Source organism: Perognathus longimembris, chromosome 28 (genome assembly GCF_023159225.1).
Source record: "Perognathus longimembris pacificus isolate PPM17 chromosome 28, ASM2315922v1, whole genome shotgun sequence".
Lineage (NCBI taxonomy): Eukaryota > Metazoa > Chordata > Mammalia > Rodentia > Heteromyidae > Perognathus > Perognathus longimembris.
Genome location: NC_063188.1, coordinates 92,997,262 through 93,020,245, shown reverse-complemented (window position 1 = coordinate 93,020,245; position 22,984 = coordinate 92,997,262). Strand labels below are relative to the sequence as shown.

General features: G+C 35.4%; 1 protein-coding gene and 1 non-coding gene across 5 annotated transcripts in view; both read right to left on the bottom strand.

Annotated features, from left to right (window-relative positions):
* The window catches only part of Dmd (dystrophin), a 1,916,788-nt gene that overhangs the window by 289,535 nt on the left and 1,604,269 nt on the right, over window positions 1-22,984 (bottom strand). For all 4 annotated transcript variants that reach the window (XM_048336444.1, XM_048336436.1, XM_048336438.1 and 1 more), the window contains one exon: window positions 19,738-19,884. In XM_048336444.1, the coding sequence (XP_048192401.1) occupies window positions 19,738-19,884 (147 nt within the window). The remainder of the gene's footprint in view (window positions 1-19,737; window positions 19,885-22,984) is intronic.
* LOC125344420 lies at window positions 10,026-10,158 on the bottom strand. The gene has a single exon (XR_007209537.1). It is a non-coding gene; the product is annotated as a small nucleolar RNA SNORA40 (small nucleolar RNA).

The following is a 22,984-nucleotide window of genomic DNA, read 5'->3' as shown; positions in this document are numbered from 1 at the left end:
TGTCATCTCTGGGCAAAATTGTTGACTTGCACATTGATGATATTTAGTAGGGATTGGGAACCTCAAATCCCAAGTAGAGTCCTTGTGGTATTGTTGCACTTCTTTTATAAATTACCTTTGATTTTTCTTTTCTTTCTTTTTTAAAATTTCCAGGAATGTAAACTGGTTCAGCCACTCTGGCGAGCAGTATGGAGATTCCTCAGAAGGCTAAATGTAGAACTCCCCTATGACCCAGCAACCCCACTTTTGGGTATTTATCCAAAAAACTACAAACAAAATCAAAGTAAAGCCACCAGCACAACAATGTTCATTGCAGCGCAATTTGTCATAGCGAGAATCTGGAACCAACCCAGATGCCCCTCCGTAGACGAATGGATCAGGAAAATGTGGTACATATACACAATGGAATTTTATGCCTGTATCAGAAAGAATGACATTGCCCCATTTGTAAGGAAATGGAAGGACTTGGAAAAAATTATACTAAGTGAAGTGAGCCAGACCCAAAGAAACATGGACTCTATGGTCTCCCTTATTGGGACTAATTAGCACAGGTTTAGGCAAGTCACAACAGAGGATCACAAGAGCCCAATAGCTATACCCTTATGATCCCATAAGATGATGCTAAGTGAAATGAACTCCAATTTATGAAAATGATTGTTATATCAGAGTTGAAACTACTTTCAACATCCCATGTGTATCTGTAGTTTCTACTATTGAGGATGTTCGTGTATCACCTTCTTGTGATTGTATCTACACTATCTCTGTAATCTTATCTGAGTGTATGGGAAACAGTGTGTACTGGTATTAGAATTAGGAAATTCAAAGGGAATACCAAAATTGAGAGACAAAGGGTAAAATACGAGAAACAACAACAAAAGCAATACTTGCAAAACTGTTTGGTGTAAGTGAACTGAACACCTGGGGGGGGGGGGGAAAAGGGGGAGGGGGGAGGGGGGAATGAGGGACAAGGTAACAAACAGTACAAGAAATGTATTCAATGCCTAACGTGTGAAACTGTAACCTCTCTGTACATCAGTTTTATAATAAAAACTTAAAAAAAAAAGAAAAAAAATTTCCAGACAAGGTCTCATTATGTTGCCGAGGTTGTCTTTGAACTTACAATCATCACCCCAGCAATTGAGATTACAGTTGTTCAACATTATATCTAGTTCTGTCTCAGTCATTATTCAGTGAAGCATTTGTCACATACATCTTTGTCCTTACTGCCAAATAGCAATTCTCCAGTATAATGTAGTTACTGAACAAAATACTGAACCAGATTCTAGGCGAAAGTGGTTTTTAGATAAAATTATTAACCAAAAAGTGCTTTAATTTCTTTACTTGTTTTTGCAGGTTTTATATAATTTATTTCAGTAAGGAGGCTAATGAAGAATGTGTGTGTGTGCGTGTGTGTGTGCGCGCGCGTGCGTGTATGTGTGTGTTGAGGTGCCAGCCTGAGTGGAAGAAGTCCCAATTTAAGATTGAGACATCAGATTAATGTTGCCAAGTAGTGGGATAGGCAGCTGAGAAGAAAGCTCCAGGTGCAATCACTTCCCAATTTACAAATCCAGTTGTTTTTCATAGGTTGGTAGCTCTCCAGATACCTACCACAGGAAAATCAAGTAGGAAAGCTTCATTGAACTAGGAAAAGAACGGGTTTGAGGATATCACAGTGTCCTACACTTGACATCTTAGGATCTCATTATGTATAAGTCCATCTAAGTCTTATTGGTATAACTAAAGATGACCTAAAAGATTTTTTTTGCTAGGTGGGAGATTTCTGTTTCAGCTAATAGAAAATCTAGCTGAAATGGCTTGGACAAGGCTGCTTTAGGATTGAGGAATTCAGAAGCACAATGACATCACTAGAACTCAGGTTCTTTCCATCTTTTCCATTCTGCCTTCCTTGCATAAACTCACCAAACAAGCACAAAATTGCTACTGCAGTACCAGTAATTTCGTGTATTCATTTGATAAATATTTCCATGCTGCAATCTATCCTTAGGTGTTTAAAGTACTTTACCAAATAAAAGAGACAGCAAACACCTTTGCCCTAATGGAGCTTACTTTCTCATGATGAGACATAAAAAATAAAGAACATATTAAATTTTAATTTTGTAATATAAGTATATGGGAGGAGAAAAACAAAGAAAAGGACATAAACTCCCTAAATCTTACTGGGTGAAAAGTTATGAATTAACTGCTCAGTTGGGTGTTTATTGCTTGCTGTTTAAAATGTTTTTGAGATCAGCTGAAGCTGGAATGATCTGAAAGTTCAAGCATAATGGATGCCTCATATACTTATTTTTTTTTAACTCATGGTGGATGGTTAATCTTAATTGTCAACTTGATTGGATTGAGAAATGCCTAGGGAATTATTAAAACACATGTCTAGGATTGTGTGTTTAGAGACAATTAAATCATGAGGGCTGTGATATAATGAATAATTTTCTAATGGGTTCATAATATAATTTCATTATTGGGAGATGGTGGAAGGTGGGAAGTGAGGGTCTTAGTGGAAGGAGATATGTCCTTGAGGGATAGGCTATATCTTTCTCTGATCTCTTCTGTTATTCCTTTTTCTGTTTTCTGTCTGCCAGACTCCTCTACATGCTCCCACTGCCATGTGGCTCTGCTTTACTATGAGTGCAGAAACATGGACCTGTACAACATCTGATTTCTTACAGAATCAGTTTTTTCCCCTTCAATTTATTATATCTGAACAGCCCAGATTCAGTGTGGGAGAAGACTATACATGGTGTAATTCCATGGAGACATGATTCATCAAGGTGGGGGTAGATGTATTTAGGGGGTACATTTGTAGAAGAACTACCAGAATAATATAAGGAGGATTGAGGATCTCAATGTGGATTGAGATGTCTAGGAAGAAGGAGACAATTTAGGCTGCTGTTTAACTACAGTGGTCAATTTTTAAAAGAGTTTCTTTTTTTCTTGATTTAAAAAAATTTTTTATTGTCAAACTGATGTACAGAGAGGTTACAGTTTCATATGTTAGGCATTGGATACATTTCTTGTACTGTTTGTTACCTCCTCCCTCATTCCCCCAAGGGTTTCTTTAAGAACCTAGAGTTTGATCATGACTTGAATGCACTGACAGTAAGTGACATAAATATTTGGAAGAAGAGCATTTCAGCTAGAGGAGAGAAGTAGATATAGTGCTCTGAAGAACATAAAATTGTTTAGTTCCTTAGTTGAGGAAAATGTTTCTGAGAAGCTCTCTTAGTGAACTGCCTTTTGTATCTTATCCACTGAGACTGATTGCATATGATGCCGATGTCTAATCCCTCACACCAGACCACCATGAAAATGAAATAGCTCAGGATTCATGATTCATTGCCTTGGGATGAGGCCTCCCTGGGTACATGTGGTCATGTGGAAGGTGGATTCTCAGAAATCTGCTTTCTGCCAGTAAAAGAGAAGGGTGAACACGTACAGATCTGGGGATAGGGAAACAACAGTGCCTTCCCCCAAACCCAAGGGTTCAACCGTCGGTTGAGTTAAGCCTAACAGAGGAAAACTCACCCAATTTACCCAGATTTTACAGACATAGATTCTGACACCAGCTGATAAGTTTCACACTCAATATAAGAGCAGAAAAGGCTGGTAAGGAAGTACCGGAGAGCAAGAGCAGTGTTGAATTCATCCAGCAAGAAAGGGACTACAGGCACTATGCATAACAGGGAAAGGTAATGTTTAAAGGGTAATTCTATGTACAGCACCAAAATAATATTAAGATGAACGATCAACGATTTAATTAAATGAGAATAATGTTAGAATTTTCAAGAACAGCATAGCCTGTAAGGGTTAAATATCGCATGAAAAAGCTAGATTAGTGAATAGGGAGGGGCTTGTAAGGTTTGCCGGAAAGGAAAACATGGCATGATTCTGGGGTGTGTGTTGGGTGGAGAGCAAACTGTGGGTCCACATGAGATAGAGATGTGGGGAGACAGAGGAGAGACTTTTGTTGAGCCAGATAGGTTGGGAAAGGCTGGAAGTAGGATCACAGTGGATGCAGAAGTGATCTCAGAGCCTGGGGAACCTCTCAATGTCTGAGGGAGATGTGACTAGGGTGGTTCAGGAAATGACCTCAGCGAATTAGGAAGTGACCTCAGAGTTTGGGATCCTTTGCTGACTCACAGCCAGGTGATTGACAGGTGATTATTTGGTTCAGGCAGATGAAGAGGAAAGGGGGGAGGGGCTGTTCTCCCTGGCAGACTGAACAGGGATACTGACTTCTTTGAAACATTCAAAGATATTTATATATTTCCTAAGTGTCTCATATAGTAATCTACCCTTACTTGAGTTTTCTATGTTAAAAAAGAAAGTACAAGAAGGGTAGTTCAGTAAATATTTTTTGATAGATATAGAGGTCACTGTTCAGAAATAAAGCAAACAGATAATAAGGAAACACAAGCCAGAATTCAGAGATAGAAATGTATAAGTGTGTGTGTGTGTGGGTGTGTTTATGTGGGGTCCGGGGGAGGGGGGAGGAGCTGAGGTTCATGACAATGTTCTAGAATTTCCTTTCTCTGCCAGTAAAGGTAGCTATTGAAATACTTTATTGTATCAACTCAAAAGTCTCTTCAGTCTTAACAAAGAGAGGCAGATATGACACATCAGTGAACACAAGACAAATTAAACCATTTTCATTGTAAATATAGACTACCAAGAGATAGCATAAAAGCATTTGATAGCATTTGAAAGTCTTTTTTTTCTTTTTGAAGCTCAGAGTGGTTTTTATTTCTTCAATACAACTAGGAAGAAATCTAGTTCAATTTTATTCGGCATAGATTTAGTAGGAACCCACTAGATGTACAATACTATAAAATATCAATTGGTTATACAGAGAAAGGATCTCATTTTTTTCAACCTGGCAGGGCAGAAAGGATTAAATTCTTATAAAGGAAGAACAAGTGTATTAGAAAAATTGCTGCATATTTGAGCTCAGAAAAGTGAGAAAGTTTAGAAAGGTCTCATGGAGATGAACTGCAGTGCTAATAATAAAACGTAACATTTTAATAACATTTAATAGTTTCTAAGGCCCTTTCACAGACCTTTTCTCATTGTTTAACATGGACCTTATAAGATAGGTGGGACTTGGATAAGTGATTCTATTTAAAAATATCTTAGAATACAGAACATTCAGAATGATGAATAGCCTTTTTAGAGTAAAACTAAAAGGCATGTAAGAAGAATAGAGAGCATGTTTTCAGTCTTGGTTCTACTATGAACAAGCTGTGTGAACTATGACATATCATGTGGTGTCTCCATAAAGTCAAGAGCTGGTTTTCTGGACCCTTAGAATTAAAATTCTGCAAAGCAATGGGTGGTAGTAGGTCATTTTTTTTCTAAAATGAAACTTATGCATGGTAATACATTGGTCACTGAATGATATAGTATGGAAATTAATTGAATAGAACCTCTTAAAGAACAATTGCTGAAGTGCAAAGCTAAGAATATGAAAATATTTAATAACTCAAAATGGGATATTTTTAAGGCAATGAAACACATTGATGGATTCAGTTGTTTTAAAAGTAGATTTAGCAGCTGAACTATTGGGTAATTTATACTTGAAGCAATTTTCTCTATAGCCTTGGCTTTAGGCCCTATCTAGATTGTTGATATATATATATATATATATATATATATATATATATATATATAAAATAAGCCATGAGGCTTACACAAAGTTGATTGCAAAGGCAAGATCCTAAATGCTACCAGGCAAAATATGTGATGAAATTAGTGCAAAGCAATCACTGTTATTGTGAAAGAAAAACAAAGTATGTGCAATGTTAAGTGACAGATCCTTTGGCCTTGGAGGACTGTACATTATCAGCTAATTACCTATTTTCCTCTAACATACCATCTTCAGGTTAAGAAAAATAACAATGCTTCAAATGCTATTTTAGGAACTCTATTACCAAACAAGAAACAGCCATAAGAGCCAACTTGCCCTCTGTCCTGAAATAATCAAAACGAAGACAAAACATATTTAATAATGGATTTCAGGGAAATAGATATAAATCAAGGGAGGTCAGCAGGTCCTGAGAGATAGGATATATTTACAAGGTAATCCTTAAGACTGCCTTAAAATATTATTATGAGAAAATTTCCAAGCCAGACCACAAGGAAGAAAAATCTAACAGGATCTTGGGAGACCATATGAATTGGAGAAATGGAAATCAGATTCTAGAAAGATTAAGGCAACTAGAATTCATAGTTCAGAAGAACAGATCGCTGTACAGAGAAAGCCCTAGATGTCTGTGGAGGTTCTCCTTCAACTATTCAGCTGATATATGAAGAAACTACTCAAAAGTGAAAAAGAAAATAACCAGAAAAGATTAGCTCTAGGTGTGGCTCAAGTGGTAGAGTGCTAGTCTTGAGCAAACAAACAAACAAACAAACAAAAAATCCCCAAAACAAACTCTCAGGGACAGTGCTCAGGTTCTGAGTTCAAGCCCAACTACTGGCAAAAAAGAAGTGTCTAACACCCATATTGGGGAGGGAATAAAACCTATATCCTACAGTCAGATTGGATACTTTATGATGTACAGGTCATTAGGTAGGATACAGAGAGAGAGCTGTCTCAATGACCGGTTATAGAATAGAATTAGGCTCAGAATGAGCACTGGTCTTATGTAATCTTGAGAGCAAGATTTTTTTTTTTTTTTTTTTTTTTTTTTGGCCAGTCCTGGGCCTTGGACTCCGGGCCTGAGCACTCTCCCTGGCTTCTTCCCGCTCAAGGCTAGCACTCCGCCACTTGAGCCACAGCGCCGCTTCTGGCCGTTTTCTGTATATGTGGTGCTGGGGAATCGAACCTAGGGCCTCGTGTATCCGAGGCAGGCACTCTTGCCACTAGGCTATATCCCCAGCCCCAGATAGCAAGATTTTTAAAAATCACCGAATACCACATAGTGGCAAAGAGATAAACTGGAATTTAAGTTCCATTCCTTACAATAGTAAAAAGCAATCTCATAGTAATTGATGGTACACTGCAGTAAGTTAAAAATATGTACTGAAAACCACATAGCAACAAATAAAATAACAAAAAAACCAGCTATAGCTAATATACTAATAGAAAAGAGGAAGTCGATCCAGAGAGAAGACGTCATTAACTTAAACCGCAGAAGATGCACAAAGAATAGATGGGCAAAAGGTAAAGCAAAAAGCTTGATGAACAGACATTTGACCTTATCTATTAATGTATAAAATATAAATGATTTCAATACTCCCAATTAAAATATATAGACAAGCTGGATTTTAACATATCAAGATCCAAGATCCTGTGTTGCCTACAAAGAATTCACATTACATATAAAGGCACAAATACACTAAAGGTTAAAAAAATATGTCACATTAAAGATAGTCATGAGAAACTTGGAGTGGTTACATTATTAGTCCCTAGGGACAATGAGGTACCACTAAAACCCATTAAAATGTGATAAACATATGTATATTTATAAGTATATATATGTACATATACATATGATGGATACATTAATGCTAATAGAAACTTTATAACAGTCCCAAACTGGAAAACAATTCAAGGGTCTATTGAAGAATAAATGTATATACGTATACAATACCACTCAGTAATAAAAAGGGAAAAACGACTGGTATATGAAATGCCATGTATAAATCTCAGTAGTCATGCTGACTGAAAAAAACAAAGTCTAGGCTGTACACTTCATTCATATAAAAACAGAAGTCACAACTTCATTGGTAGTGATAGAAAGTAGATCAGTGGATGCCTGTAGGCAGGAGTGGAGAAGGAAGGAAGTATTATCAACGGCAGAAGAAAACTTAGGTCAATAGATATTTTCAGTATTTTGAATGTAATATTTTTAAATGTAATTTTTAATGGCAATGTTTTTTCAGTGTGGATATATGTATAACTTTCAAGTTTTACATTTTAAATACATATATGTTAATAACATTTTAATAAGATTATTTTTTTAAGTCCAGGAGAAGCTAGTCAATTTCATCTTCCTCCAAAGTAAAGTACATTATGGGTGTTTCTCAGAACACACATAATAATTATTGATGAAGTCTATGACATAACTGAACCATGTTTGCTGCAAAGTAAAAGAAAAATATTTCGTTTTTGATCAATTATATGTTTTCTTTGAATTTTTAGAAACTTATTTAAGTATCGATTACTCTACGTATCCACAGATTCAGACATGAGTCTGAGTTTCTACAGAAACTATTGTTTCCTAATTTGTCCTCTATTTAATAAAAAAAAACTTTCTGCTTATTTTTTGTGTTCATTATAATATTTTTTTTATTTTCAGGCATCTATCCAGTCATGAAATGTTTGTTGAATACCTACTAGATCAAAACACTGCTTAGTGTCAGTAGGTGTGAGCTGACTTTTAGTTGGGGGAGACAAACTTTCAATAATGAAGTCAACAGTACAGAGCTATGGATTTTCCCAAGTGCTATGAAGACAGCAAACAGCATCCTGACTGTGATAATGAAAGGAAATCGTCCTTGGATGTGACACAATTATTCATTAACTATACACTCCATCATTTTAAATGATCCTGATTTATTAAATTTACACATTTGAATTTTACTACTGTAGTTTGTTAGTCCCAAGCTTCAGTCCGTGCAAAATAAAAGTCACAGATGCATAGAAAATCACACAGTTAATTTGTTTTCATCCTTTTGGCTTATAGGGAGTCATCCTGAGTTCCTGCCTTCCACATTCACCCCCAGTATCTCCTTTCTACAGGTAACTCTTTCTTTCTCTCTCTCATATCCTCACTATATGTTCTGCTATCATACTGCATTTTCTTTCTTTTGTTTTTAAATTTTTATCTTTATTGTAAAGGTGATTAGCAGGGGGGTTACAGTTACATAAGTAGGTAATGATTACATTTGTTTTTAAACAGTTACTCCATTCTTCATTTTTTAAGTCAGTATATTTTGCAATTATTATATAACATATACTTTTATTATACAATATACTTATAATTTAATCATTTAAAATTAATACCTGTCTTCTCAAGAAACTATAACCTCCAGGAGGGCAGAGAGAGCTTTATTTAAACCACTATAGCCCTATATATAGGCCTTGGCAAAGAGTAAAAATTCTTAACAATATTTATTGAATAGATGACTGAATGAAGGAGTATACTAAAGTATCACCTCAAGAAGAGTTTGATGATTAAAGTGCTGGTTCTTTTGGAGATAGACCCAGGATTGACCAGCTGACTTTTGAGATTGTGGTTTGAGATTCATATAATTATCCTACTTTAAATGTTTGTTTCTTCTACTCTTGATCCAGGTGACTTGATAGATAATAAATGTGAAGGCCAAGATAGTCTTTTTGTTTGAAGGTTTAGGCTATAAATGAAGAGGAACTATTTTCCTATCCACTCAGAACTGTATCAGAGGATGGTGGAATTCCATGGTTTGTCTTTCTGGCAGATTTCCAAAATAGACTACCTGAGTTCAAAACCTAATTCATGTACTTCCAAGCTATCTTACCTTAGACAAGTCACCTAACTTTTTTTGTCAGTCATGGGGCTTGAACTCTGAGCCTGAGTGCTGTCCCTAAGTGCTTCAGCTCAAGGCTAGTGCTCTACCACTTGAGCCACAGTGCCATTCCCAGTTCTCTGGTGGTTAATTGGAAATAAGAGTCTCATGGACTTTCCTGCCCAGGCTGGCTTTGAACCATGATCCTAAGCTCTCAACCTGCCAAGGAGCTAGGATTACAGGCTTGAGCCAGGTGCCCAACTCACCTAACCTTTCTGGCTCCTTATTTTTCTCATCTCCAAAATAAGGATAAGGATAGTATTATTGTAATACTTAAGAGTACCAGTGCATATTAAAGTGCTCAAGATAGTGAATAGCATACACGTAGTGCTACATAAGTGCTTAGTTTATTATATTCACAAAAATAAATTCTTCTCAAATTCACACTGTGCAAAAACAGTGACCAAATAAACTATGCTGTCCATGCCCTTTTTACTTTCTCTCTCTTTCTGAAAAATCATATTCCTTCTTACATGTATCAAAACTCATTCATAATGAACAATGAGTTCTTGGTTGTGAAAGGATTTATATTTCTGTATCCATCTGTAAGTCTTTGTCATACACAAGTTGTGTAATACAAATAGAAATACAGGCTGTATTTCTAACATAATAATCACATTCTAGTTTATTATATTTCTCCTTTTTAATTTATTGTACCTATGTTATTCAATGAATTAATGTATTAAGTGATGGGAGAATTGACATCATAATGCCAACTATTTTAAAACCCTTGTAGAATTTATTAATAAAATAAAGAAGTCTGAAAAGAAACTACAGCGATTTGAAATTCACTTTGTGGTATTTATCAAAAATAGCATTTGTGAGTTTTGTAAGCTTCTATGCAGTCCTAACAGAGTTTGCTTTAATATGCAGCTTTTCATATGGCCTGAAAGGGACTTCTTTCTACTCCCTGGAGGAATGTGCACTGGAGGAGGAGAGGGGGCGCCTTGCTGGTGGAAATGTGAGAACAGCAGCTCTTTGAATGTTGGGAATGACGTAGCCTGGGAACTGTGAGCAACTGCTGGCTGAGAGTTTCACACGCAGCATAGCCCAGAGGGACAGTGGGAAAAGCCAAGAGGAAAACAACCAGGGCAAACAAAGAAGAAAGGATGGGTGCGGTCAAACCTCAGGGCAGAAGGGGTCAGACTAGAGAAAGGACACTTAGAAGAATAGAGTAGTGAGAACCCGAAATAAGGAAGCACAAGAAAAGAACATAAAGGCAATTTTCAGTACTCAAAACAATATGCATATTTCTAGGAAGGAATTTGAGATATCAGGAAAATAAATTAAATGCCTGCATATAGACACATTTTTGCTATGTAAACACATTTAACACAGATGACTTCTATGTTAAAACAATAATAAAACACTTATATCATTACTTTAATAGCTAGCTTCAGAATGAGCCCAAATAATTCATGATTGAAACAAGCTAGAAATTACGTAGCATATATAAAGATCAAGCAATCAAGTAACCTAATAATACTTCATAATGATTTGGGTTCACTTTCCAAATCGTCTGAAAAAAAATATGCCTTTGATTTTCTTAAACACATTTTGTTCATTCCTGATGGCTTTATTCTTGGATTATACCTCATATAATTTCTTTTTTTTGTTACATTCCCTACCTTGTCCCCCACCCTACCCTGGTCCTACACTTTTGGAGGCATTCTTTTTTAAAAATAGAGAATGCCCTTGAAAACTAGATCTTGTTTGGGGATGAAGGGGACAGATATAGGAACATCTAGACTATGTTACATTCAAAGTTATCTGGGCAATTTCAGCACCATTTCTCTTAAAGGAAGTACAAATAATTGTAAAAATATCGGAAACCAAATGTTTGCAATCTTGACAATGCACTTTGACCTCAGTGTATTGTAGGGGCTGTCACTATACTGTGCATTTAGATTTATACCCACTCCTTTCTGTTCTTCAAAAGGACTTGTTCATTCCTTTTTTTAAACACTGTGGAGGTTGAGCATAAATGAGTGTTCTCTCCTTACTGAAAGGCTGTTTTCCTAGAACTTAATTATCCTTTTACCATGGGTCATTCTATTCCTAATATTAACAAATCCTTTAGTGACCTAACTTTTAACAAACAAACACATTCTTCTTTCTGCTCTGTTCTGTTCATTTCCTTTACATTCAGCCCCCCCCCAAAAAAACAACCCCAAATCAAATCAAAACCAAACCAAAACCCAAAACAAAAAACTCTGCCAGGAGGTATATTAGGCTAGATTCTATAGTTGCAATTTTTTTTTGAAAGAGTAACATATAGTTTAGAACATGTTGGAATCAGATTTTTTCTTACATGTTGCTGTAATCTTAGTTAGAAATGGGATATGTAAAGGGTTTCCAATATTTTTAACCATGTTAATAACAAGTATTTCTGTACGTGTGTGTGTGTGTGTGTGTGTGTGTGTGTGTGTGTGTGTGTGTGTGTGTGTGTGTGTGTGTGTGTGTAGCATTCTTGGGGCCTGAACTCAGGGCCTGGGTGCTACCCTTGAGATGTTTTGGTCAAGGTTAATGTTCCATCAATTTAGCCACAGCTCCACCTCCAACTTTTTGGTGGTTAACTGGAGATGAGTCTCATGGAATTTCCTACCTGAGCTTACTTCAAACTGTGATCCCCAGTTCTTTGCCTTCTGAGTTTCTAGGATGAGAGATGTGAGCCACTGGCACCTAGCAATCTTAATATTTTAACCCTTCTTAATATGCCAAACATGGGAGGGGACTTACATTATAAAAGTACTATCTGGTATCTGTTAACTAAGAAAAAGTTACTGGAGGATCAAACTTTGTTGTAGTACCACAACTGCTTTTCAACATAAAAATAACAGTGGTATATGAGAAAAAAATTGGTATTCAAGCTACAGACAATGCTTGATGTTGAAGTCTATTTTTATACTTCTCTGCAAAACTCTATGTTCCATAGTATGAGAAGGAATTTCCCATCAGAGGTCACCTTATAACAGCAACTCCTAGCCCAATAGAAATGCAGACTCATAAGCCTCATCCAATACCAATTGAATCTCTAGCAGGCATTTTAACAACCTGTGTAGGTGAAAATGCAGCAATGCTAGGGTTTGAAAACTATGTCCTAGACTTGAATTTTCTTTTCATTTTAAAAATTTAATCTTCTACAACATTGAAAAGCTCATATTCTGTGATTGTTTATCCATTAGCCTTTCCCGAGACTGGCTGCAGGTAACTGCTAATAGCCAAGGAGCCATACAAAGAGAGGCAGAGAGGGCAAACATTTTTGCAGCTTCTAGTTCGCCTTTGGATTGTTGTGGACCCAGCGGAGGAAGGAGTCAGTGCTTTTCAGCAAAAGCATTTTTTTTAAAGTTCCTCTTTCTTTTTCTCTTCTCTATACTTTTAAGGACGCCTACTAGAACACTGGGCACTGGTGACTTATACCTGTAATCCTAGCTACTCAGGAGGTTGATATCTGAGGACTGCAGTTCAAAGCCAGCCTGAGCAGTAAAGTCGGTGAGATACTTAACTTCCAATTAACTACCAAAAGAGCTGAAAGCAGAGCTTTGGCTCATGTGGTAGAGTGAGCACAAAAGCTCAGGGACAGTGTCCAGGCCCCAAGTTCAAGGTCCAGGATTGGCACAAAAATAAGATAAAATAAACTGAAAGCTCATGTTTATATCTCGAAACTAGGCTGAAGTGCTTACTTTGACTCTTCCTGTGGCATATTTAGCTGTATAATAAATCTCCTTTTCCACTATTTATCTCTTTACTTGGCATACTGGTCTGAGTGGACAGATCTTACATACAGAACCACTGGAGTCAGGTGTCTGGCCTGTAACTCTGGTTACAGAAACAGACTTGCTTCATTCATTTTTTTTACAGAAAATTTTGAATAGTCCTAAGTTTGAACAATCATTAAAAAGACAAATAAAAATCACTGTAAGTTTTTTATTTAACTATATACATAATTAAATAGGCTATTAATTATATATTCTATGTTTTGAAAACAGAAGTGTATATTACTACTCCTCTCAACTGGACAGGCTACAGTAGAGAGCTGAATAGCCACATGTCGCTACTATACTGGACAATGTGCTATGATACAGAGTAAATATAAATCCATAGCAGTATATTGTGTTAGTGGGGATCTAATAGAAGTTTTGCTTCATCCCTTTACCCCTCTCTTTCTGCCTTAAGAAAAACAAAGTGCTTGGATCTCATTGGTTCCATAGTAGCATACTGTTCCTTGGAGCTTTCTTCATGACACTACATCCTAAGTAAAGTTTAAATTCCTCATAGTGTCTGACAGAAGTCATGTGTGTTTTTAATCGTCCATATTTAACTACTTGACAAGTACTTAGTATGCTCACCAATTGACAGCATCAGCCTGAATTTGGAATTTGTTAGAAGGTAGAATGTCAATCATAAACTCTAGGGATTGGGCTAAAAAGAAAATCTGTGTTTTATAATCCATCCAACTAATCATGACATTAAGTTTTGAGAACCACTGATAGAGAATAACCATCTCAGACCAAGTTCTGTGGTCTAGTCATAAGCAGAATAGTTTTAGGTCTTGTTAAAGGAAAACATCAAAGAAAGAGTTCTTGAGGAAGACATTAGTACCATCATTCATTAGCAAAGGTGAAGTACGGGATAAAGATGTTCCCTCCTTACCTTCAAGTAATAATACATTCATATTATTTTCTATATTTTTATTATCTTTAAGTAGTTGTACAAAAGAGTTTCCATTTAGCAAAGCACCTTATGAATACAATGCATCTTGATCAATGTCACCCCTTTTAACATTCTCACCCACCCCTCCCAACCCACATCTTCCCTCACTTTCTTAAACTTGTAGGACATACATTGAATTTTTTATTGCATCCCCCATTCTTCTCTTCATGTTATTTCCAAGAGCAGATGGTACAGATCACCTAGACTCCTTGCTTAGATAGACTCCATAATGTAAAGCAATTAGTATAGTATCATTAGCAAAAAAAGAAAAGGTTGTGAGGAAAATGTTCAAAGTTTAAAGGATCAGAGTCTATGCTCATTTTGATGTGTTCACACACACACAACTCATCTATCTCTCTATCTACCTACCTACCTATCTATCATCTATCTATCTAATCTATCTATAGAGAACCACTTAGTAAACCTACTGCATTAAAGTAAAAAACATAAGCTTCTCTTAAGTTTTAGTTAAAAAAACTCACTTTATAGTTTCTTTATTAAAATGAAGCCATAGAAATGTTCCTATTGGCATGAAAACTGTGATCTGAAGTATTCTCACAAATCTTGGTAATATGATTATATAGATTAAATTTCAGATTGGAAATTATTGAAGAATCTGTAAACCAGAGATCAGTAAAGGTATTGTTTATAGTTTCACCGTACATCTATCGATCTATCTATTGATATCTATCAATCTATCATCTATCTATCTGTCTATTTCTCTATGTGTTTGTTTATAACATAGAGAAAGAAAAGAGAGTACATGCCATTATGGAGTCAATAAAAGAATACCTCTCTCTCTCTCTGTCTCTCTGTCTCTGTCTCTCTCTCTGTCTCTGTCTGTCCTGGGGCTTGAACTCAGGGCCTGGGCACTGTCCTTGAGCTTCTTTTGCTCAAGGCTAGTGCTATACCACTTTGAGCTCTATTTGTGGCTTTGGGGGGAATTTAGTGGAGAGAAGAGTCTCACAAACTTTCCTTCCTAGGCTAGCTTTGAACAGTGATCCTCAGATCTCAACCTCCTGAGTAGCTAGGGTTAAGGCATGAGCCACTAGTTCCCATATATAAATGATTTTTTTAAAAAACATGGAATATACAAAAAAGAAAATTCTAGTTAGTTTGTCCTTGGAGCTGCAAGGATGAGTTACAATGTCTACTTAATATCCCATAGATGCTCAATCAGAGCTGATTGAGAGATAAAGGAAAGAATGAGCAAAGAAAAAGAGTATGCAGAATATGACGATTTAGAGCTCTGTAATAGAGTTACTGCAGTGGTTGCAGATGGTATATAATGATGTTTGCATGACTTTGGAAGCATCTTTGGAAACCTTTAAAAACATACAATTTATGATGTTATTCTTTAACATATTTAAATCATTTCATACCTAGAAATGCCTCCACATTATTCAGTTTTTTTTCAAGTGTTCCTTACGTCCACATTAAGAAACATGGACTCCTTATGTCAAAGTGTATTTTCAGATTTTACTGTGATCTGGGTGTAAAGGTATGAGTGTAGAAAAATGATTCTGCTTGGTGAATGAGAACATGACCATACCAGTGAATCTGTTTGTATTGTCTCAAAATTCAAAAGGTTTCTCCTTTTAACTTTCTTTGGTTTTGATATCCATTTCTTTTTTTGCCAGTTTTGGGCCTTGGACTCAGGGCCTGAGCACTGTCCCTGGCTTCTTTTTGCTCAAGGCTAGCACTCTGCCACTTGAGCCACAGCACCACTTCTGGCCGTTTCCTATATATATGGTGCTGGGAAATCGAACCCAGGGCTTCATGTATACAAGGCAAGCACTCTTGACACTAGGCCATATTCCCAGCCCTGATATCCATTTCTTGATCAAATATTAGCATTAGTTCTGATTTAAGAGTCAATTCACTAAACTCACTATTCATTGATTTTAATACAATTGCTGAGTTCTAAAGGCAATGAAGAATATAATGCTTTAATTTTTTATATTTGAAATCAAGTGTGCTTCTTTTTTAAGATTACACTGGACTGGGCTCATTAACCCATTGGTTTGTTAAAGGAAGATTTCAAAGTTAATATACCTGAGAATCATTAAAGAAAAGAGGGCAAGTAAGAAAAAATGAAATATTCCCTACTTCTGTTGATTTAAAGTAGGACATCGTTAAGTCTGAATTCAACAGGACTTTAAGAAGAAACCAAATGGGCCATTTATAGAAGACTTGATTCGATTTTGTTTGAGCCAACATATGTGACTGAGATTATGTCTTTATGTTGCTAAGTCTGTTTCCTTACTTGTAAAAATGAAAAATCATATGAGGATTAAATGAGAGACTATATAAGAACGTATTGTAATTACAAAGAATAATGGTTTCCTATGCAGAAACATACTATCAAGTGATCCAGTAACATCTGGAACAATGGGTACTCTTAGAGAAAACAATGAGAATTCATTCCCACAGAAAGTTTCAGACATGTAAACCAATGTCTCTTGTCCTAATATTTGTGGATTCATAATAAACTTGGAACACTCTGTAGAGCTCATGGTATTTCTATATACAGGTCATTTGTGATTGGGTCATAATATATTATTAATGGTCACATCGGTTTCCAGAACCTTTACTGATCTTACATACAGCTAAACTATCAACACAACTTTCTTTTAAAAATGTCTTTGAAAATGAATGTATGATGGAACCAAACTCAGGATATTCTGACACCAACAAAGACTGACAGCATGTGACACTATTCCTTCTATTAGAGTACTCTGTCAATTTTTCATCTACCTACTCTTCTTCCCTCCATTTGTGTGCCTCTCCCTATTGCCCTCAGACTTTTAAGACAGTTTTTCTTTTCTTACATTTATATATGCCTTTCTACCAGATCAACTCTCAATTTCTTAATTTTTCTTTGTCTTGAGAGAAGCACATATGAACTTGTACTTGGGTTTGAACATGATTTTAGCTAATTGCCATCGGAAAATGACTAAGTTCTTCATTTTTGTACAAATATGCTGTCATAATAATGGTGGACTCCAGTGTCTGGTCATAAAAACTAGATAATTCTTTAGTCTTACATGGATTCTTCTAAAAGTAAAATATTCTCAACAGAATAACGAGTTGGTCTTCCAGTAATTGGATAATGTTGTTTGATGTAAACCTCATTTCCTTATTTTACTTTCCTTTTAGAAGGAGGAGTCAAATTTACAATGTAGCAATGCTTAAAGTTATGTAGCAGTATGGTGAGAATTATGGTCAAATAAAAAGTATGGAACTGAGTTCACACAAGTAAGTTCCAATTCCAAACCTGGATATATCAGCTTTCTGGTAAAAACACTTTTAAAACATATCTATAAGGTGATGCCCCCAAATAGAAGCATGTGAATTTGCTACAAAAGAGTATATACCACAAACTAATTGACTTGTTTAATATGCGAAGGCTATGTCTATGTGAGCTTCGTATAAAGGGTTTAAATTTAGAGTTACAGAAGGAGAAACTAATTCTAACAAGCCACATCTATATTATAACTAGAAAAGCATCTTCATTTGTCTTAAACTAAAGTTGGCCATGTGTATATCTCTACTAGATATCCAGATACAGAATTTGAGGGAGGTTACCTTGGTAAACTCATTTTGCCAAGTTAACCAAATAATTGCTCCGTTTAAGATAGAAGTTAAGCCTACCCATTTTCACAGTAATCCTATTTCTACATAATACTATCTCCTTACATGTACTTTCTTGTACTTTTAACATACTCCTTATTTATTATAAAAAGAGATAAAATTAAGCTGTTAATATTTTTTCAACATTTATATCCACAATCAGTATGAATCACATAGTATTTGACTTTTCAAATGTTTCTTATCAGTCATACTTTTTTGGCCTCATTTGTATATTAATATGTAGCTGTCACAAATCTTGTACCACACTTGGAAAGAAAATGTGGTATTCAGATTCCTAAGAGGAATTTAAAAAATGTTTTAAAGTGCTTAATGGAACAAATGTGACCATCGACTTTCTTTGGACACATATTATTTTCCTTATTTATTTTTAAAATGAAAAACATATGAAGGATGGAACTTATATATTTTTAAAAGTACTCAACCACTATTGAGCCAACAGAAATAGAAAGGCATAAAATCCTTAACTATATTGCTTTGCTTTAGTCAATGCCACTTAGAACCATCTATCATACAAATATTCTAAGACTATCCATCACAATAAGAATTAAATTATATGAGTTCTCAAGAGGTCTTGAATTTAGAACTCTTTTTTTTTAATTAAAGATCTGGCAATCTTTGAACAGGGCTTTCAATCATACTCCTAAATGGACTGTTGAAATAATCTGGTTTATTATTATTATTTCTTATTACAACTTTGAAAGCAAGTATTTTTAAACATGGTTTTCCTCTCCTCAGAAGCAAACTATCTGCATCCTATAAAAGTTGGAAAGGAGAAAATGATTCTCTAATTTTATGGTTTAGCTATCTTTATGGTTTGTAGGCAAAAGGGTGCTCCTTTAAAAAGAATACATAGACATACATTCACCACTATAATAATTTCTGAGGTTTTACTATGAACCCAGTACGATATGAAGACCTCTACATAAACTAGCTCATTCAACATTATAATAACTGTTGATGCTAAAAGAACTAACAAGAAAGGCTAAGGTAGCTTCAAGATCATCCAGCTAGTAAATTAGATTCCAATAGTTTAATTATCAATAACAACAAGAGTTATTAATTTGTTGAGTGATATTGTACCAGGTTCTGTTCCAATCATCTTACAGTGATTGTGACTTACTCATCTTACTAATAAACTGTAGTGTAGAAGTGGGAATTTTTTTCAGATGAAAGACTGAGAGAAGGGACGAGGTGGCAAACAGTACAAGAAATGTATCCAATGCCTAATGTATGAAACTGTAACCTCTCTGTAATTCAGTTTGATAATAAAATAAATAAATAAATAAAAACCCTAAAAAAAACTTTAAAAAAGGTTAAACAAATAGCCCAAATTCCCAAAGCTATTAAGTGTGACTTTGGATACACTTATAATCCTTGTATTTATTAGGCAAATCAATTAAAGCTTACATAGATGGATTTATAATAGGATGTCCGCGATTTAAATAATTTTAGAGCATATATTCTGATTCTTGTTTCAATTAGAATTTCAAAGGAAAAGATACTTTAGGAATTACAGAAATAATAGTGCAAAGGTGTTGCCTGCTAGTAATTCAGTTCTATCATGTTTTACCATTATTTTCCATGTTTACTACAAGACACAGGAAGTCTGTCTTGAAGCCATTTCTGAAATAAATGTTATTTTGAAAATATTTACATAGGGATTTACCAAAAAGTACAGACTATCCTAGCCTCATAAACACATTATGGTGAATAATAAATTGCTGTTATCATTTCCTATGAAGAAGCTTAATCTATATGTTATTTTAAGGTAACAAGGACTAAGCATGCTCCTAATGTGCCTACCTGCAGAAGCTTCCATCTGGTGTTCAGGTCTTCTAGATTGCTGAGGTTATATGGTGAGAGCTGAATCCCCAGGGTGGTGAGCTGGCGAGCAAGATCATTGATGTGACTTACATTCTCTTTAAGAGGTGCAATTTCTCCCCGTAGTGCCTAAGAGCAAATTTGAAAATGAAAATATTTAGAGCAAAGAAATCTAGACATTTGGGAATTATAAGGTGTCTTAGTCTATTTGAGATACACTGGCAGTGATATGTGCTCTGTGATCTGATCTGATTAGGTAGGTGTCCCTGAAATTCAAATGTTGAAATCCTACGAAATAATAAAACAAATTAGAATACTTCCAGCAATAGGATTAGGATGCGGAGCCTTTTGAAAAGTAATTTTGGGGATTGATGACCTTATAAAAGAAACCTCACAGTCCTTGCTAGCCCTTTCAACCAGGCCAAGAACTAGAGAAAATGTCTATGAGAAAAGTGTTATTGGTTTTAGATTTACTAACCTCTAGAACTGTAAGAAATAAATTGCAGTTGTTTACAAACCAAACTGTGTATGATATTTTTGATATGCAGCAAAACAGGTGAAGATACTCTTTGGTGGTATTATTTCAATCATGAACATTTATTTTGATTTTTAAATATAATTCTATTGTTATTATTAAGGTGTTTACAGAGTTGTTACCATTTCATATGTCAGGCAATGGATACATTTCTTCTTTTGGACAAAGTCACTCCTTTGCTGTCCCATTACACCTCCCATTCCTGCCCCCAAGTTACATAGGTTATTTTCCACAGTGCATACTAAAATGAACATTTATTAATGAATAAATGATAGCCAATGTTAATTGAGTTCTTCCGAGGTCCTTAATGCTGTCATGAGCTCAACCTATACGTGAACAAATTTCATTCCTACACAACAACCTTCTTAAGCTTGTATCCAAAGAATTCTCATTAGACATTTGAGAAAATTAACTTGCAGGTATTAAATGTTGTCAAGATCCCATGGGTAAAAATGGAGTAACCCAGGACACATACACAGGTCTGCTGGCTTTCAGGGCATATTCTTAACTACTATATTCTTAATGTAGCCCTTCAAAGTAATTCAGGATTGGTAGAGTAGCAGAACAAATATTGTACTGGTAGCTTCTAAATTCTATTCATCTCCCAACCAGAAATGGGTCCTTTTTTAAAAACAAAACAAAACAATAAAAAGACACACTTGATCATAAAGCATTGTGGCTATCCCTGCACCAACCACGTAATAGTTTCATTTAGGGAGAAGGGTATTTTGTCAAGGCCTATGAATGACTTTCTGCTCTCCTGGTATTTTAGTCCTTGTAACAATGACTTCAGAAGGCTCCCACGGGGCTTCTTGACTATCTCTGAAGCACTAAAGCAGGAGTTTGATGTAATGTATCATGACCATTGGTGGAGCAGAAAAACCCTATGCAGATATGGGATATTATCATGCATCATATCTACCCTATCAAGGTGGCATTTATGGATCTTTAAAATGATGCATGACATCCAAATGTCCCAAAGAGCAATTTCTAAGGGACAGATTCTCTCACTTAGGAGAACAGTTTGTGTAATATACTGTCTATGCACAAGGACAGCATCACTTTCCTCTAATCTACATGCTGTTTGACTTGCCTGATCTGGGCAGGTGTTCTTTCTCTGTCTGATTCACTATTTTGATAAATATAAGTTCACACTGTCTTCATCTGTAACTCTTTTGTGGAATATCCTTCTAATTCAAGTGGGAGCTGGTTTGTACATTCAAAATAAGAATGCCATTATCCTCTCAGATCAACTTGAACATGTCACTACTAAAATGTTTCTTTAGATAAAAGGCCATTAACTCTCTTGAACTTAAGGGTTTTAAGATTGTTCATCAAAAATATATTAAAACCATGGACTTTCTTTTTTTAATTGATGGAAGTATTACCGCATTAGATAGTAATAAGTGAGTTAACATAACATCTCACACACTAATCAACGACTTGTCTATAGTAAAAGGGTGAGTTTTATAGTATATATGGTATACATTAAAAAATTAAAAGATCCCCTTCTGACCATTTGCATGCAAAAATCTTAAAAGAATTATCACTAAGAAGAAAGGTAGTTAAAATCAACAATATGAATTCATCTCTTAAAAGAAAAGGATCAACATATACAATGACATCAGAGGTAAAACGGGGAAGAAAGAAAAAGAAAAAGGCATAATTTCACATGGTACATTGAAAATAACACTGGCAATGATAAACCACTTGTTTCCATAATTTGGAGTTAATTTTTCTTGGCATCATCTTACGTGTTCATATGGACATAGCTACTGAGCTATTGTGATCTGCTAGGACTATCCTAGACATGTACTAATTATTACCAATGAGGGAAACCATGAGTCTATGTTTCTTGTGGCTGGCTTACTTCAGTTAGTATGATTTTTTTCCAATTGCTAGGGAAAGAAAGGGGAACATCAAAATGGAGAGACAATGGGGGAAGAACAAACCAATGTAACAGCAATACTTACAAGAAAATATGCTGTAAACCAACTGTACAGTGAGGGGGGTTGGGGAGGAGGAAAGGAGGGAGAAAAATGAGGGAGGAGGTAACAAGTTTGATAAGAAATGTACTCACTGCCTTATATATGAAACTGTAACCCCTCTGTATATCACTTGGACAATTAATTTTAAAAAGAAAGGAAAAGCTATAAGACAATAAAAAAGGAATTGATCATTAACCGCTTTATTTTGTGTAACAGAAAGGTTAGAAAACAGACTTCATAAATGGCAGTGGGGAAACCTGGACAAGAGTGATAATTACAAAATAGAACCATTCTTTTCTGGATAATAACATGCACTCTAGTAGCCACAAATAAATACTGCGTGAGGGGGAAATTGTAAACAGGAGCCATTGTAGAAATGGTAGGATGGCAGCATAACAGGAAATCTATTAAGACTGCAGGTGGACCCTATGAGCTATAACCAACTCCCTTCACTAGTGAGAAACTCATCCACACTAGTTACATCATGTTCAGATTTCAGCTGTCTTCACATTACATAATAGATCTCTCTTATAAGAATATTTTGATTTTCTAATTTGAGGTACTATGCTGCAATAATGGTTTGTTGTATAAAATAAATTTCTGTACCCAAATTCATCATATTTTCAATTCCCCTCTTTTATTTCTTTTTGACTTCTTGCTGTTATAAGGGTGAGAACTCAAGTTCTTGCACTTCCTTGGCTTGTTT